This window comes from Meles meles, chromosome 2, assembly GCF_922984935.1.
Source record: "Meles meles chromosome 2, mMelMel3.1 paternal haplotype, whole genome shotgun sequence".
Classification (NCBI taxonomy): Eukaryota; Metazoa; Chordata; class Mammalia; order Carnivora; family Mustelidae; genus Meles; species Meles meles.
Window position 1 is genome coordinate 104,104,122 of NC_060067.1, and position 19,127 is coordinate 104,123,248.

At 35.3% G+C, this 19,127-nt stretch overlaps 2 protein-coding genes across 7 annotated transcripts in view; one reads left to right on the forward strand and one right to left on the reverse strand.

Moving 5' to 3' along the window:
• Positions 1-7,731, reverse strand: part of AIMP1 (aminoacyl tRNA synthetase complex interacting multifunctional protein 1) — a 33,909-nt gene extending 26,178 nt beyond the window's left edge. Inside the window, exon 1 of one of the 5 annotated variants that reach the window (XM_045997602.1) lies at positions 7,622-7,731. Coding sequence is in view for 2 of the 5 variants with exons in the window: in XM_045997599.1 (XP_045853555.1) it covers positions 7,522-7,538 (17 nt within the window). In the remaining 3 variants the exon portion in view is untranslated. Of the gene's footprint in view, positions 1-7,411; positions 7,561-7,621 lie in introns of those variants that run through there. The other 4 variants (XM_045997599.1, XM_045997600.1, XM_045997601.1 and 1 more) reach the window with 4 other exon arrangements.
• Positions 7,732-7,865: 134 nt separating this feature from the next.
• Positions 7,866-19,127, forward strand: part of TBCK (TBC1 domain containing kinase) — a 214,400-nt gene continuing 203,138 nt past the window's right edge. Inside the window, exons 1-2 of one of the 2 annotated variants that reach the window (XM_045998022.1) lie at positions 7,866-8,123; positions 14,739-14,959. In XM_045998022.1, coding sequence (XP_045853978.1) covers positions 14,767-14,959 — 193 coding nt within the window. In that variant the 5' untranslated portion in view covers positions 7,866-8,123; positions 14,739-14,766. The remainder of the gene's footprint in view (positions 8,124-14,738; positions 14,960-19,127) is intronic. The other variant, XM_045998021.1, reaches the window with a different exon arrangement.

Sequence of the window (19,127 nt, forward strand, 5' to 3'; positions counted from 1 at the left end):
CTGTATAAAATAAAACATGAAAAATAAAGTGGAAACATGTAACAAAGGGAAATATTACTGAAAAACAAATTTAGGCCATGAAGTCTTTTTTTTTAAAAGATATTATTTACTTATTTTAGAGATAGAAAGTACACAAGCTGGGGCAAAGGAGCAGAGGGAGAAAGACTCTGTGCTAAGTGCAGAGCTGGATGTGTGGCTTAATGTCACAACGCTTAGATCATTACCGGAAACTAAATAAAGAGTCCAATGTGTAAATGATTGAGACATCCAGGCACCCCGTAGGCCATGAAGTCTTAAGTTGTTGAGAATAGGGAAATAGGACAGTGATCCTAACAAACCACTGATACACAAAATAATTATGGATGACAGAAGTCATCTCAAATTTTCTGATAGGTATTACTGAAAGTGTTTACTTTGTCTTTGGTGTCTCCCAGGTTCACAATATTAAGGTTCACTTCACAATATTAACTTAATTAATAATTATCACAACACCATGAGGTACATATTATTATTACTCCTCCTTATTTAGAACATTAAGAACTTATTACAAGAGTAATGAGATAAAAGTAATTTAATAAAAAGAACATGGACTTGGAAATCACAATACCTTGAATCAAATCCTACCTTAGCCCCTTAACAACTTACCTAACCTCTCTGAGCCTCAGTTTCCTCATTTGTAAAATGGAGATAATTTTATGTGTTTCATAGCATTGATATATTGCAAAATGAGACACCATAAATAATACTCAAGATATCTGGCACATAGCTAAAAAATGTCAGGCATTGAGCACAATTTTGGGAACACAACAAAGGATTTATGTACAATCCCCACCTTCAAAAAGCTCATAGTAGTGTAGGTTACCTATGGGCATGATATTTTGTAGATGACTTTTCTTACCTATTACTTAGGTATGACTTTTCTATTTTCTTAAAGGTTAAGAACATAAAAAATAATAAAAATACAAATTACAGATTGATATTAAAATATATTTAGATAATTTTGCTAAGCCACACCTTAATTTCTTTTTGAATGGTAGACAGTCTATAGGGGTGATAAATAATAATATATTTATATTAATTCTAAATTTTGTGTTTATAATAGTGTATAAAATATATCCAAGGACTCCTGTCCAAGGGAATACAATAAGACAACAGCTAACTAACTGAAACTCTGCACTTTTCCCTATGAATAGATATTGTCATCATAATTACAGAAACTCTAAAGGTAACAGACTCAAGATTATTTAAACAACTGGCATACAAAGAAGGAACACTCTGCGGCATCCAGGAAATTTCCCTCTCAATGCCTTGTGAAAGTCTTCCAAGAACCAATATTAACAGTTCCCAGCTCTAGCTCAGAAGGCAAAGCAATCCAGCATGAGCCATACATTACCATTTCGCCAAAGGCAAACAAGAATACCAAGAGAAAAACCGTTTTATGAAAATGATGTAAATTATTCTAGTTTAAGGAAAAGAAAAAAAGAATAAAAATTCACTAAATACTCTCTACTTAATTTTGCTGCAAATCTAAACCTGCTTTAAAAAATAAAGTCTTGGGGCGCCTGGGTGGCTCAGTGGATTAAGCCGCTGCCTTCGGCTCAGGTCATAATCTCAGGGTCCTGGGATCAAGTCCCGCATCGGGCTCTCTGCTCCGCAGGGAGCCTGCTTCCTCCTCTCTCTCTGCCTGCCTCTCTGCCTACTTGTGATCTCTCTCTCTCTGTCAAATAAATAAATAAAATCTTTAAAAAAAAAAATAAAGTCTTAAAAAAAAATCAGTCAACCACAAACTAGAGTGTATGAATTTAAAACCCTGAAAATACTCTACATCCTAATTACTTATAACAAAGTCTGTATTTAGTTATGCAATAAATAACAATTTTCCAACAATTATTACATATGTAATGTAGTGATAGTTACTTGTAACTACAACTGCCACAATATCAGTAATACCAATAAAGGAAGCCTCAGTAAAAGAAGAGAGGAAATATCTTTTGATAGCACAGTCATTTTTGTGGTAAAAATCAAGTTTTCTTGACAGAATAAAACTTAGGATGATTATAAAACACACTAGCTGTTAACCAGCGTCTGCTTTTTCTCTACTCCTAGATAACTGGTTATCTTGGCAATATTATTCATGATGTCAAAATTAACATGCTTTTTTGAGATAGGATTAGCTTCTAGTCAGGTCTTTATGTTGACACAACTTTTCTCAAATGTCAAGAGCTATTTATTGTTTTTAGAATTAGAAGCTCTGGAAATAGGTTTTCTGTAACTTGTTAACTGTCTTTAAACTTTCAAAAATATAAGAAGTATGCATAAGTTTATGTGCATATTTTCTAGCAATATGCAGATATTAATCACTAGCACCAGCAGAAGAGCATTTTTTTTTTCTTTCTTAAAGTATTTACAGCCGACAAATCTTGGTTGAATCACATACTTAATAAGCTGTGTGACTTTGGTAAAGTTACTTCTCTGTGCTTCATTTTCTTAATTATAAAATGAGGATAGTTTCACTTCCTACTTCTTCGGTACTTCCTTTTAGGGCTTTTTTCTTGACTTGTCCCTTTAATGCTTATATTTTTCAGAGTTTGGTCCAGATCTCTAGTCTCTTCTAGGGATTACAAACTATCACCACAGAGATCAGGGATGCCTTTGTGTTCCAGGGTTACCAATGTTTGAAATAGTTGAAGGTGAATGCTTTAAGCAAGACTGCACAACTCCCCGTTGTCTGCCATTTATGCCACCTGCCAGGTCCCTATAAAAGAACCTAAGTTCATGACCCCAATTTTACTTGTATTTCCTGATTTTTTAAACCATATGCTGGGGTTATAGTAAAGAGCAAAAATTAACATGTTCTTTGTACTCACTAAGCTTTCAGATAAATGAGGGAAACACAGTAAATTGGGAAAAAATTTTAAATGAGGTTATGTTTAGAGCAACAGTGCTAGTGTGGTAACAATTTAAAGCTTAAAGCTCAGACAAATCTTAAACCATTCAACCTAGTGCTCATTTCATGATTGTGTGCCAACTGCTCCATAGTGATTTTCTATTTTATACTATCTATTGAATTTCATAACTTTTAAGTTACCCTAGTCTCCTCAGAGCTTTCAATGTGTTAATAGACTTAGGGTTTCTCAGAGATGACAACGTTAATAATAACAGTAACAAATAATATTTGCAGAGTATTTATTTATTTATTTTTAAGATTTTATTTATTTATTTGACAGAGAGATCACAAGTAGGCAGAGAGGCAGACAGAGCGAGAGGAAAGGAAGCAGGATCTCTGCTGGGCAGAGAGCCCGATGTGGGGCTCGATCCCAGGACCCCGGGATCACAACCTGAGCCGAAGGCAGAGGCTTTAACCCACTGAGCCACCCAGGTGCCCCTGCAGAGTATTTATTATGGGCTGGCTAAATATGTTACACAGATTACCTATGAATACTATAAAATATTAATTTGCCTTAGGTCATGTGACTAGTAAATAATAGGAATAAAAATTTCTGTCTGTCTTATTCTGGAGTTAGCTCTTTTAATGTCAAAGCTGTAATTTCTGTAGAAGACATAATCATGTAGAATTTCAAAATGTATTTAAGCATAGAATCCTAACCAGGAACACCTTTTAACATTTACTAGAACTAATATCCTCTAAAACAGTTTGGGAATACTGGCTTAATCTGTACTAAATTTTATTTAATGACTAAGAGATAAAATAGTCATAATATTTAATTGCATGCACAGTGATCATAAATGTAAAACACTTACATAGAGTAAAAAAATTACACAGCAAAATAATACTTAACTGCATGCACAGTAATTACAAATGTAAAACACATAGAGAAAAAAAGAAAAAATAGTACATAAGTATGTTAATTGTGTCTGGATAGTAGGAATTGTTGGATAGTTTAGACTTTCTTTCCTTTACTAAATTGAAAAATAATGACCTTATTTTTACAACAAAAAGCATTTGAAAAGTATTATCTGAACTATTCTGCCTCTTAACATTAATTTTGTTCACAATATTCATTATATTTCATTAGACCTAATAAGTCATCGTAAGATGCCACTAATAAAAACTGAGGCTGATTTTATTACATACATGAATTTGGAAATCTTAATCATTAAAATATACAAAAGGCTATTCCTGAGATTTTTGTCATTTCCAAATGGCTTCCCTTTACCTCAGCAATTTCCCCAGTAGTCTTTCCCCACTCTGATTCTAAATTGCCAATAATTCCTTGTTTTAAAATTTTAATTCAATTAATTAACAGAGTGTATTACAGTTTCAGAAGTGGATCTAGTTCAGTGATTCATTAGTCTTATATCCAGTAATTCCTTTTAAATAACAAATTCCCTGCCCCAGGCTTTCAATGTTAGGGACCAAATATAAACAAATAAGCTATTACTTTGAAATGGAAGTTTTAAGTGCAGGTTTTCAATCTTCCTTTATAATATAGGAATTCCACAAAAATTGGGAAGTGTCTTTCCACTTTCCAAAACACCTGATTTCACTGTCTCAGAACTTCAATTAGGTAAAAGTTTATATTCTTCTTAGATGCCTTAAGTGTTGTATTTCATCAAACCTAAGATGCCACCAATTGTAAAATGGCTCCAATCACAAGATGCTCTGTCATTTTATGTACCATTAAGAAAAAACACGGGGCGCCTGGGTGGCTCAGTGGATTAAGCCGCTGCCTTCGGCTCAGGTCATGATCTCAGGGTCCTGGGATCGAGCCCCGCATCGGGCTCTCTGCTCCGCGGGGAGCCTGCTTCCTCCTCTCTCTCTCTGCCTGCCTTTCTGCCTACTTGTGATCTCTCTCTCTGTCAAATAAATAAATAAAATCTTTAAAAAAAAAAAAAAAGAAAAAACACAATCCTGTATTGTTTGAAAATTCTTTTAAATTTAACCCTATTTTTATCTTATATAACTCTTTTGTTTCCCTATATTTCTGCATACACACTAACTTTTCATTTTAATGGTAAATCATATAAAGGATACTTAAAATGGAGCTTAAAGTCAACTACTATATACTAACACTACACATAACTGAACTGATGACAAGATTGACAGTTATGAACAAGTATGCATACGCAGGGGCACTGAAAACTATCTCACAAGTGCCACTTAGTTCATAGTGATTTTAAGACAACAATTACAAAATGCATGACAATTTTAGAAATGTAATTACATATATATATATCCAGATTAATAAACTATAGTAATTAATCACTTTCTTCTCTCCCCACCACCAATTCCTAATCTTAACCTTCCAATCTTTGTTCCTCTATTTGCTTCATAATCTAACTGCCAAATCACCCATATGGGAACATCTTTATTATCATGCTACATAATGTGATACTTTTTAAAACTAGTTTAAAACTCCTACTAGGATTTAAAACATCTGACAGAATTTTTAAAAAGGTAAATAATAAGATCAAATATTCCGAGAATAATGCATCCCAGAGATACTCAAATTCTATAGCAGTGGTAACTGTCAATACCTCCAGGGGTGTCTTTGCAACCTTTGCCCAAACTATAGAAGACAGACCTAAAATATTCTTTTTGTGAATATTTATTTTTGTTTGTTTATTTATTTACTTGGCATGTATTCAGGGAATGAATTCAAATTCTACCTCTGCCAATTATTACCTGTGTCAGTTTTTCTATTTAAAAAACTTTTATGTATAATTGACAGATTATCAGATTAGTTGTAGATGCACAAGACTCCATTTTTATATAAACTGCAAAATGATCCCATTAGCCCATTTAATAACCTTCATCATACATAGTCACAAAGATTTTTTTCTTGTGAGAAGAACCTTCAAGATCCATTCTCCCACCTATTTCCAAATACTCAAATACAGTATTTTTTAACTATAGTCACAATGCTGTACATTATATCTCTTACTCATTTTACAACTGGAAATTTGTTTTTATTCTTGTTTTTCTGTACTCAACAGAATGCGTTCTTCCCCTTTACTCATAAATGCACAGGGAGACCTGGAGGGCTTTAGGGATGGCTATGAGAAGACAGTCCATGTTATTTCAGGTACTATGGCCATTAACATAGAAAATCTTTCTGTCCATTGAAATATGCATAAAATTTTTAAAAAGGGTACGTCTAGGTCTCAGATTTTCTTCAATAGGGTTTAACCATCTCTTTCCATCCACAGAAGTAATCAGTACTTTTTCCCATTTCTTATCCAAGAACACAGCTAATAACAACAGCCACTAGTTTAATAGGCCAGGCACATTACATACAAGGTCATTTAAGTTTTATAAACTTGTGGGATAACATTTCCATTTTATAGAAAAATTCAGAGAAATTACATAACTGGTCTAAATCCAAATATTATAATCTAAACACTATAAATTTGAATATTAAATGGCAAAGTTGTGATTTTAATGTGTTTGTTACTCCAAAACTCACACTACACTTCATTTTTAAAGTGTTTCCCAATCCTAATTAAATTAACTCATCATCCACCCATGCCCGTGCACATCTAAACAAAGAGCACTTAGAACCTGGCCAGCCATTTCTTACCATGCCTACTCAAACCACCATCGTGTCTCCTCTAGATTACTACAAAAGCCTCCAAACTGGTCTTTCTTCCACCCCACCCCTTCCAATCTATTCACCATGGCACCCAGTAAGATCCTTTTAAAAAGGAATCCAGCTTATGTCCGTCCACTGCTCAAAACTCTCCAATAACTTAGATGCCCTCAATATCCTTCATGATTTGTTCCTTCTGTGATTTTGTCCCCAGCTTTAACCCTTTCGCCCAACTCTAACCCACAAGCTTCCTTGCTCTTCAGGCGAGTTTCTGCTTCATGGCCTTTGCACTGGCAGATCCCTCTAGCTGACTACACTTCCCCCAAGACACACGTATGGTTAATTCTCTCAAGGACGTCAGCTCTTGCTTGAAAGTCGTCTTTTTAGCAAGACTTTCCCTCACCACACTAAAATTTCAAACTACACCCTCCTCTGCGGTATTATTTTTCTCCTCAACGCCCATTACAACACACAATATGTCATGTTTTTCTTAACTGTGTTTAGTATGTGCCTTCACCAATAAGACGTGAACTACGGGAAGACAGGAGTTTCTGTTTTGTTCATTGCTCTTTACCCAATGCCTGAAACGGTACCGGAAACAGAGTGGCAGCTTACCTACTCGAGGGATTAATTCCTGCCCCACTCCCACCCCAGTCCTTTCACAACACCGGCGCGCGCGCAAACGCAACAGTAAACGTGTTTGTGAATATATCTTTTACAGTAGCATCCTTTCCCTCAGCCCTGCATCCCATTTCTCAAACATGGTTCCTTCAAAAGGTCCCGAGCTGTTCTCTACTTCCACATGCCAAGATCGGTGTTGATATCTCCCACTAGTATCGGCATGCCAGGTCCTATCTCACCACGTCGAGTAATAGAAGGGGAACTCCTTCGATCTCAACTCGCCTACCCGGGACCCTCCGCGGGCGTCACTCACATGAACCAGCGTACAGAGCAACGAGGCGGCCCTCACCAGGGCAGCCTCAGCATGGAGCCGTAAGGAACAGCCTCCCGCACACGACAGCACTGAGAAAGGACCCAACGAGGTGTCCCCACCAAACGCCTGAACTTACCACCGATTTAACTCTAAATCCCGTCTCCCCCTTCCTGTGCGCAGCCACACCGCGCTCTCCGTCTTCTGTTTCTTTAGCCAATAATGCAATCCTCCCCGCCCCTTCTTCCTTGGTGGCTACATTTTGTCATCAGCTTGGGCAAGGGGAAAAACACTGGACGTCTGGGTCTTCCCTCAACCTTGTGTCGTGGAAGTTGTGAGGTCAGAAGAAATCGCCGACTGAATTGAAGGTGGGGGCGGGGAAAGGCGGAAGCTGTCAGTGGAGGGAGACTCACGCTCCTGGCTAGATTCCGAGCTGGAAATTTCGGCGGATCTAGCTAGCAGGCAAAGGGCAATCCTAGCGCTCCAGGAGCGGCTTCTTTTGTAGAAGCACCTGAAATGCGGGGTCTGGTACACTAAGCAGTAGCGGCAGCAGCAGCAGCCACTGCGACAGGCTGGGGCCCTGTGTAGACGCTCCATCCCCTTGTGTTTGTGTCCGCCTGCGTCCCCAGACTCAGAGGCAGGTATTTGGGTTTATCAGTTTTGTGTGTCGTACTGGGTGGGGCTGGTGGGAGTAGAGGAAAGTCAGGTGCAGCGAGTGGCCCGGCTTATTCCGCAGTAAGGGGAGCCAACCTGTGGAGCTGCTTGCTGTTGAAAACTGTGCCCAACCCTAGCTAATGTTCGCCTTTCCCCGCTCCGCACGTTGACCCGAGTCCTTTGGGAACAGTAGACAGCTACTTGAGAGTGATCACTGCTTCAAAAGAAGATTTAAAGAGGAGGCTAGAGAATGTGGAATCAGCTCTCCATTACTCAACATAGATACAAAGTCTTAATTTTGTTTCTGGTTTCAAAGGTTTAGTCAATTGTCGAGACGTAACATTCCCTGTGGAGTGGGAGAATGTGAACAGTAGGACTTGTCAGTGGTTGCTTTCCAAGGTCTCTTGGTTCCTGGTTTTATTTGGGACGGAAAGACAACTTTTTTGAGGGAATGTATATAAAATAAGTGAACTAGTATTATTCCCCCATTGAAGAAATGTGTGAACTATTCATGATGAAATCGGCATTCCCCCGTCCCAACCCCTTTCTTATTTTGACTCCAAGTTCTTTGAGGGCAGGGATTGCATCTTATTCACTGTCCTTTGCCGGGCAGCTGGAAAAACACCTGACTTAAAATACGTTCAAGATACTTGTTGAATGAATGAATTTTCAAAGCCCTCTGCTTACATTGTTTTTACTCAACTAATCTCTCGCCTCAGATGTCTTTTTTTTTTTATTAGCTTTCTTGCACTCCCCAAATGTGAGCAAATCTATGTGTGTATTTTGTATATATGAACCTTTTGATGTGCACCCATCTAGGAGGTAGTTGAAGTGGAACATTGATGAAATGTTTCATGCTAACCAGTATCTTGTCTTTTTGAAGACTTTGCATTTTCTTTATTTGGTTATTTGATTTTCAGTTGTCTGATAGAGGCCATCTAATTGAAAGTCAAATAGTATAATATAGAAGGATTGCATGATAAAATAATAATAGTGTCTCCCTCTCTACCCTTAGTCCTCTTTGTCAGAAATGACCACTTTTAACCTTTCCTAACTTTAGGAAAGTCTCATTCTTTTTTTTTTAATTGACTTCTTAAGATAACTCACACTATCTCCAGCCTCTCTCCTCCAAAGTTTTGAATAGTTATTACAATTTTTAGTTTTCATATTGGTTAATGTTATAATTTTAAATAGTATATATAAATTATTTTTTCATGTCAATTTTCAAAAATATATTTGGGCTCTTTATTTGATAAAATGAGGAAAGTAATGACTCTACCACCTTTATCACTGCAGAAACTACATCTACGACTCCCACCCTCCCTTATCTGGACCTTTACTTACACGTTGTCAATGTTAATAATATTTACATTATATTTCTTAAATACAATTTTTATTGCTTTTTTATGTGCCAAAAAACAATAAAATGTTAAAGTATTATGACTTTGTAAATATTCCTAAATCCAGGGCCAAAAAGTATGCCATGATACATTTCCTTCCCAATGTCTTAATTTCATGACCCTATGCCACACTAAGGAGAAGGCTTGTAATATTAACATCAAATTGATTTCTTCTTTCTTGCTCTATGATGACAAAAAGTTACTCTGTAGTTAAGTGTGATTTATTTTTTTGGATAGTATACTTCCTGTTTAGTTTTAACCTTCCTCACTTTTACAAAGGACTTCCTGTTTTCTTTTGGGAGAAAGGTACATGTGCTTTTTTCACCAAGTCCTCCCATCACATGCTTTCTTCACCATGTCCTCTCATTCTTTGTTTGAGAAGCTTCCATTCCATTTCTGTGCTTGAAGATGTTCCCCTTGAAGCTCAGTCACTTTTGTTTAATTTGAACAGATTACATTCTGGTAAGTTACATTGCTTCTTAACCACACATTCTGTTATTTGTTTTTCTCCTCTCTTGGTAGAATATATCCTAAGATACTTATTCATAAAAGGTATGTGGATAATAATTCTATTTTTTAATGTTCATATGGCTGTAAATTATTTTTTGCAATTATGAAGGTTGATAGTTTGGCACAATATAGAAACAGAATTATGTCTCTTTAGGTCTCACAAGGTTTTGTTGTCTTCTGACTTCCACTATTGCCATGAAATGTTGAGAATGACAGTCTTATCTTAATTTGTTGCTGTCTGAACTATTTGTTTTCTCTCTGGAGTGATTAAAGAATTTTAGTTTTGCATGATGCTTTGAAAATTTATGATGATATGCCTTGTGAGCTTATTCTTCTTGCAGTGAACTCATTGAAAGGAGCTAGGATATATGTCTCAGTGTGGGTATTTTCATTTATCCTCGTTAATATTATAAGCCTTTTTAATTTTAAGTACATATATCCCTTCTACTGTCGGGAATTTTTGCCTATTCTTTCATAATTTATTCTCCCTTTTTTTCCTCTGTTCTCTTTTTGAAACTCCTATAAGGTGGTTTTTGGATTTTTGGTTTGATTCACTATGTCTATTATCTTTCGTCTTATGTTTTTATCCATTTGCTTTTTGTTCCACATTCTGAGCAGTTGTCTCAGCTTTATTTTCCAGCACTTCTATATAACTTGGTAATCATTTAATTCCCACTCATTTTTAATTTTCCTTTCTCATAATATCTTAATTTTATTTCATTTTTTATTTTTTATTAGATAAAATGTACATATGTTAAAATGCATTGATTTTAAGTGAATAGTTTGATGAGTTTTGATACAAGTAAACACCCATGTGACAACCACAATCCCTATCAAGAGGTAGAACATTTTCATTATTCCCAGAAATTTACTATGTTTCACTGTCTGATCTCATCCTCCCTGCCCAACACACTATGTACTCATTTTTATCATTCATTTTATCATTTTATCATTTTATCATTCTAGTTTAGAAGTATAGTTCTGAAACTACATTTAAACATAGTCATACAATATGAACTCATCTAGGGTTACTTTCAGCAACACAATGTATTTGAGATACCTATATTTTGGCATGTTTGTTCCTTTTCTGCTGTTGTTGAGTAGAATTCTATTGGATGAATAAGCCACAACTTATTTATCCATTTCCTTTTGTGACTTTTGCATTGCTTCCAATCCAGGGTTGTTGTAAATAGAACTACTATGAACATTATCATATAAGAAGTTTTATAGACAAATATTTTCATTTTCCTTGAGTAAATATCTAGTAGGAGTGGGATTTCTGAGTCATAAGCTTAGGGTATTTTTAACTTTAGACATAAGCTTAGGGTATTTTTAACTTTAGAACGCTTTCCAGAAAGTTTTCCAAAGTTCTTGTGTCATTTTTACACTCCCACCAGCAGCAGTATATCACCTCCAGTTTCACATTTTCCTCAACACTTGGTATTTCCAGTCATTCTAATTTTAGCCATTTTGATAGATGTGAAATTGAATGTTTTTGTGGTTTTAATTTTGTATTTCCCTGATGATTAATGATTGAGAACTTTTTCATATGCTTATTGTCTATTTGTGTGTTCTCTTTTGTGAAAATATATGTTTAAGACTTTTGACTATTTCTGTATTGATTTGTTTTCTTTTTATTATTGAGTTGTAGGCATTGTATATATATTCTGGATATAAGTCTGCTATCATACACATACATATATATACATACATGTATTTGGTAAAAATGTCATAAATAAATATAATGTGATATATATACATATATTTATAAGTAAAATAACACTTTCCTTGTCTTCAGTTTGGATTTTCATTTTCTCAAGGGTGACTTTTGATGTGCGTATTTTTTTAATGTCAGTGAATTTCACTTTATCCAGTTTGTCTTTTACGGTTAGTGCTTGTTTTTGTTTTTGTTTTTGTTTTGTTAATCCTGCCTAAAAACCCTAAGGTTGCAAAGATATTCTTTTATGTTATATTTAGGTCTATAAACCAACTCACATTTTCATGGATGTAATAGTAGGAATTGATTTTACTTTTTTTTTCCGTAGGTATATCTTGTTCTTCCAGTACCATTTGCTAAAGACCATCCTTTCCCTACTTTCCCTATTGATTTTCTTGGTCTTGAAAATCAATTCCTGTATTTTTTCATCTTAAAATTTAAAAAATATGAAATATGTGGTTTATAGCACACACATATATAGATACAGAATATATAAATTATGGAGCATAATAATATGAACACCCATTAACCCACCTATTAAGAACTAATGTATTACTCAAGATTTTTAAAGCTTGTTATGGGTTCTTCCTGAATCTCACTCCTGTTTTTCATACAGGTGTAACCCTATCCTCAGGTTTTACTACTACTATTATTATTATTATTCCTTCACTTTTTAAATATAATATTATCTCATATGAACATATGCCTTAATTATTATTTAGCTTTTCTTGTTGAATATTATGAATATTGACATACATTTTATGTGCTGTCTTTTTCCTACTTGAGGTTATATTTCAAGATTCATCTATTCAATTAAATGTTGCTACAATTTGCTTATTTTCTTTCATGTATACTTTTCTATCAGATGAATGTGCTGCAATTTACTTAACCATTCACCTGTCTTTGGACATTTAAGTTTCTAGTTTGGGAATAATAGGAGCTCTGTCCTGCTGATCTTTCTCACATGTATCCCTTTCTGAATGTGTGACGGAGTTTCTGCAGGAATGGAATAGCAAAATGGTGTCAAACTGTTTTCCAAATGATTGTATTAGTTTACATGCTACTTCTTCATATCCTCCTAACATTATATATTATCAAATTTAATTTTTACTATCTGGCAGGTATAAGTTCTCATGTAGTTTCAACGAACAGCTTTGTGAGTATTAATGAGGTTGTTCATCTGTATCAGCAATTCCTTTTTTACTCTTCTGTGAAGATATTTTGCCATACATCCTGATATAATGTTGTCTCAAATCTTTTAAAATATATTTCAGCTGGTTTTGGTTTTTGTTGTTTTCTTTTCCATAAGTTATTTCATTTGCCTCCAGGGCACATTTATTTATTTATTTATTTATTTTATTCTTTGCCTGTTAAAATGTAGTCTTTCTTCAACTATCTCATGATATCTGGATAGTTCATTATTTTGGAGTTGCATAGAGGAGTATTGTCATAAAAAGCAAAAGAAAGAAGCTACAACCTATGTTATAGTCAAGAGGTGCATTCGGCCACCTCAGATTCAGAGAATCTGACACCTTCAGGTCAGAGAAGCAGAATAATGGGGATCATAAGTCAAAAGAAGGTTTAAAATGAGAATAATAATTTAAAGGGATGAAGAATGAGAGTTAACTCTGCCATTGGTCCTCCCCAATACTGGGTAGTTAATTTACCCTCAAAGGAAAAAAAGTTAAATCTCTTCCCTAGAAATTAAACCAACTGTGTGAGAATTACAATAAAAAGCTGGTATGGGCAAAGGTAACAAAAGCAAACTATTATTAATTCTAGAATTTGTAGGACCCCAGTTAAAATCCAACTATCTACACTCTAAAGCAGAGTACAGCAGTCAATAAGCTTATCCATATACACAAAGCTCTCAGACAGACAGACTTCCTCAACTTCCATAACTCCTTGCCTAGGGACCATTTTTGTTGCGATTACCTTAATGTGATTCAGATTGCTCTGGAGCAAGTTCCTTAATCTCCAGTTTACTTTGTCTGGGGCATTATTTGCTTTGGAGGCCGTGTCAATAGGACCACTCCAAATATATGTGTGTGTGTGTGTGTGTGTGTGTGTGTGTGTGTGTGTGTATGAAACATCTATAAACCGGAGGCAGTAACATCTGTGAAAGTTGTTGAGAGAATTAAAACAGGTCATACATGGGGTTCCTGGGTGACTCAGTCGGTTAAGCATCTGCCTTTGCCTCAGGTCATGATCCCTGGGGTCCTGGGATCAAGTTCCACATTGGGGAGCTTGCTTCTCCCTTTCCCTCTGCCCTTCTTCCTCCAACCCACCCGTTTGTGCTCCCACTGTCTCTCAAATAAATAAATAAAATCTTTTTTTAAATTTTTTTTTCCATTTTATTTATTTTTTTCAGCGTAACAGTATATGAAATAAATAAAATCTTTTAAAAAAATAAAACTGGTCACATGTAAAGTATCTAGCACAAAAACAAAAATTGATTAGTTAAGTAACATTATAGAGGCCTCTGTTATCTAGTTTAATTTTTACTACTATTAAAATAGAGACCCTGATAATTTAACTTAATGGTTGGTATCTGTATTTCCTCTTTCCTGACTTTACTCACTCTGTGAGAAGGAAAAGTTCTTAATAGTCTTGATGGTCTCTTCTCTGTTCAAGCTTTAGGTAAAGAGAAGATACTTATTGATATAATTATGCAATAACAAACTTCCTCTAATCTCTTAAAACTGTCAGGTGTCATTGAAGAGAGAATGTTCCATATTTTCTTTTTTATGCCGTTGAAAATCTTTGATTGTGATTTAGAACTACAGTGTAAATTTGTGATTAGGTGGTTTTTCCTCTTTGATATTATCTTGGAATTTTTTAACTTCGATATTTTTTACTGTGAAGTGTTCTGATTGGCATTTTCCTCCAAGTTATATATTATTAATCATATTTAAGGTGAGAAAACACTGGCTTAATTTTTGGTTGATCTGTCATAAAATTCTCTCCTCTTCCAGGTTATCTTAGAAGATCTAGGATTTGGAAATGTTTCCACTGAAGGATGCCGAAATGGGTGCCTTTACTTTTTTTGCCTCGGCTCTGCCACATGATGTTTGTGGAAGCAATGGGCTTCCTCTCACACCAAATTCCATCAAAATTTTAGGGCGATTTCAAATCCTTAAGACCATCACCCATCCCAGACTTTGCCAATATGTGGATATTTCTAGGGGAAAGCATGGTAAGTTGTTCTTTTTTTTCTGTTTTTGTGTCCTTTATTCTGTTACCTTGATTAGGTTACAGATATGCAGTGACTGCATACAGTAATCAGTATGTGTGTATGCATGCCTTCACCTTCAGTCCAGCCAAACTCAGTCTTTCAAGTTTTCCTGATTGCTTGGCCCCTCACATGTCCCTAGTTTAATACTTTTGCTATTTTCTCTCTTGGATTATACTATGCTCCATTCTGTACAATCTCAGTTTAGTCCCTTTCTTAGATTTTTTATAGCTTTTATCATATTTTTTTATTTTCTATTTAATTTGTCTCTTTTGAGGATTCTTAGTTTTTTGAAGAAAAAAGACAAAACAGGGGCCCCCGTGTTGCTGCCAGTTAAGTGTCTTGACTCTTGATTTTGGCTCCTGTCATGGTCTCAGGTCCTGGGATTGAGCCCTGTGTTGGGTTCCACATTCAGCCAGGAGTCTGCTTGAGATTCTCTCTCTCCCTCTCCCCTCTTCCCCACCTGCCTGCATGTGCATGTGTGTGCATTCTCTCTCTCTAAAATAAAGAAATTAAATCTTAAAGGGGGGGGGCTAATGACTTTTATCTCTAACCTCAGAATCAGAACTGCACTGAGCACACAGGAGGCATTCAATAAATGTTGGTTGAGTGAATAAAATAACGGATGACTGTATTTTGAGGGATTCATGTTTTTCAGATCTGAGAATAAGGATTTTTAATTTTCTCTTTCAGGGAAACCACCTATCCTTAAGCATATTTCTTTCCTTCTATAAAAAGAAAATGAAAGTGCTAATGTCAGAAATTTTGGAAGTATCTATTTAAATGTATTTTATGATTGAAAGTAATTTGGGCTATTTCCAAATGTAAAGAGAGTCACTAATTTTTTTGGAGCTGCATTAGTCTTTTTATATAAAATTCCATTTAGAAAACTAAAGTAAAAAAGTTGAATCCTATTGGTTAAAAAGTCAGTGTTTCACCGGGAAAATGTTTACTGCATTTTTAGTAATATACTCAGGTTCTTCCATATCCCATATCTTAGTCCATTTGGACTGCTTTAACAAAATATCATAAACCTAATAAACAACAAACATTTATTTCTCCCAGTTCTAGAGGCTGGGAGTCCAAGACCAAGGCACCAGCAGATTCATATCTAGTGAGGCCCACTTCCTCATTGGCAGTTACCTTTATTTACCTGGTGGATGAAGCCAAGGTGTTCTCTCAGTCTCTTAACAAAAGCACAGAGCTCTCAGGACCTGATTATCTCCCAAAGGTCCCACCTCAAAGATCCCTAATCACCACTGCACTGGGGATTAGGTCTTAACATATTAATGGTGTGGAGCAGGGAGACACAATTACTCAATTTATACCACCCCTAAACATGTTTATGATGGCAATATTTTAACTATTTTAAAATTATTTTTGGAAAGTTAATTGCATGCTGAGGTTCCATTGCTTAAAATTATTTTAAATGGATTTCAATGAAATATATTTAATTTTTCTAACAAAATACTTTGTGAAAGTTAACACTATATATATATGTATATATATATATATACATATATATATAGTTGCTGATATTGCCTATAAAAATGGCAATTTCATGTGTTTGAACCTAATATTACAAAAAAAAAAAAGAAACACAAATAATGTTTTCTTTGTTTTGCTGAAAGATAGGCTAAATGATACTTTCAATTAGTCTGGGTTAATGGCCTTCAAAAAATCTTTGCCCTGGGGTGCCTGGGTGGCTCAGTCAGTTAAGCATCTGCCTTGGGCTCAGGTCTGGATCCTGGGATCCTGGGATTGAACCCCAGGAGGGCTTTCTGCTCAGCGGAGAGCCTGCTCCATTTTCTCCCTCTGCTGCTTTCCCTGCTTGTCTGCTCCATTGCATGTGTGCTCGCTCGCTCTCTCTCTTTTTCAAATAAATAAATAGTCTTTAATAACAAAACAAAAATTTGCTCTGAAGACATTTACATTTTATAGACTTGGAGTAGAAAATGTTTTTGTAATAAATATTATTAAGTTAATATTTATGGAGTATCGTGTTTGAGGCTGTTTTCTAAGTGCTTTACATATTTTAATGAACTTAATCCTCATAACATTGTGAGATAGGGACTATTATTGTTCACATTTTACAGATAAAGAAATTGAGATACAGAGCAATTAAGTAACTTATCTAAGGTCATACAACCAGTGAAGAGTTGGAATACTAAACATTTTATCATCTTTCAAAAGATTTTTGAAGCTGAAATAAGTGTACATTGTAATGCAAATATTGATACCTGTACCAGTCAGAGCTATTCAGTGCCTTAAACACTATGGAGCTCTATCATATATCTAGTGTCTTGAATATTTAGGTATGTCAGGAGGTCTCAGAAAGAGGGTGGTAAAAAGATTTGTCTTGTAGATGATAAAAAATTGTGTTTTTTCGTATTCATATGTATGTACACATATACATTCACACACAAACACAGACAAGTTAAAGTATACATTATTCTGTTGGGACCTTTACTGTGCAAGATTGCCTTTGATTGATTTATTCACAAATACCAGCAAATCTTTACCAGCCTTGGCCTAACCTAAGGGTCTCTCTCCACAAAGAATAAACTTGGAGGGCAGAGCTGATGGAAAACCAGGATGTAAGTAAAGTTTTAAAGATGTTGATGATTTGAAGATTTGTTTAGGAACCAGTCTTTCTTGTCTACTCTGGCATTTTTTACCCTGTGCTTTGACATACATAATGCCAGTCCACTGGTGTTAAAATACTTTAACAGTCTTATGCCTAATATTATGGCCCTCCTTGTGCTAGATGCCAGATATATGATGAATAAGATAGGATCCCTCTAGAAGTAGTAGAGGAAAAAAATATAAACATGATTTTAATATAGTAATAGTTGTTACAGCAGATGATGTACAATGTGCTATGCTATGCCATGGGAGTATAAAGGAAAGAATGTTGAGTTCTACATTGAAGAATGGAGATATTCATCAGACTCTCATATAGAGAGTTTTATTTTTTTATTTTATTTTATTTTTTTAAGATTTTATTTGTGAGAGAGGGAACACAAGCAGGGGGAGTGGGAGAGGGAGAAGCAGGCCTCCTGCCAAGCAAGGAGCCCGATGCAAGCTCAATCCCCACGACCCTGGGATCATGACCTGAGCCCAAGGCAGACGCCTAACAATTGAGCCACCCAGGCGCCCCCATATAGAGAGTTTTAGTGGGATAGGAGACTTCAGAACACAGAGGGGTAGCTTTTCTGTCTGTGAAGTTTTATTTACTTTCATTTATTTTAATGGTACCAGTGGCCTAAAGGAATAGCAGATTTTCAAGAGATGTGCTGGCCTTTTACTGTTGACATATTCCTAAGAAAGCAAATCTTAGTATTCATAATCATTTTTATTCTTTTTTTAAGATTTTTATTTATTTATTTGACAGGCAGAGATCACAAGCAGGCAGAGAGGCAGGCAGAGATAGAGGGGGGGAAGCAGGCTCCCTGCTGAGCAGAGAGCCCGATGTAGGGCTCGATCCCAGAACCCTGAGATGATGACCTGAGCTGAAGGCAGAGGCTTAACCCACTGAGCCACCCAGGCACCCCCATTTTTATTCTTTTTAAAGGAATTTACAGTTCTTATTATAATTTTTCTTAAAAAATTGACATACATACAATATTATATATACATATACATAATATTTTATGTATACAGTATATACATGAAAAAATATATATAATCAGGATGGGGAGAAAGGAAACAGTGTCAGATAGTAAGTGATAATATTAATTCTTAGTTTCTTCACATGGACTATAAATTTTTTTGTTGACTTCTTATAGGTCAAGGCAAAGAAGGAAATTGATCTGCTTCAAATTACATTCATAATGAAGCAACATATTAAGTAATTTCTAAATTTTTACTTAAATCTGGAAAAATGATCAGTTGCAAGCTTCATAATGTTCGTACAATATATTGTATGTTCAGGTGATATACAGAGATATTATATGGAAACTTCTATGTTATGGAGATCTGAGATATTTGTTATTATGGGCAGTGTTCTCAACACATCTGGCTAAATTTGCTTTATTTTTCTTTCTTGTGTTGATCTCTGAGTGGAAACCTCTGTAGCTTCTTGTCCCAATTTTTCTGTGGTGAGCATTAGGTAAAATAAATTTGACAGTTT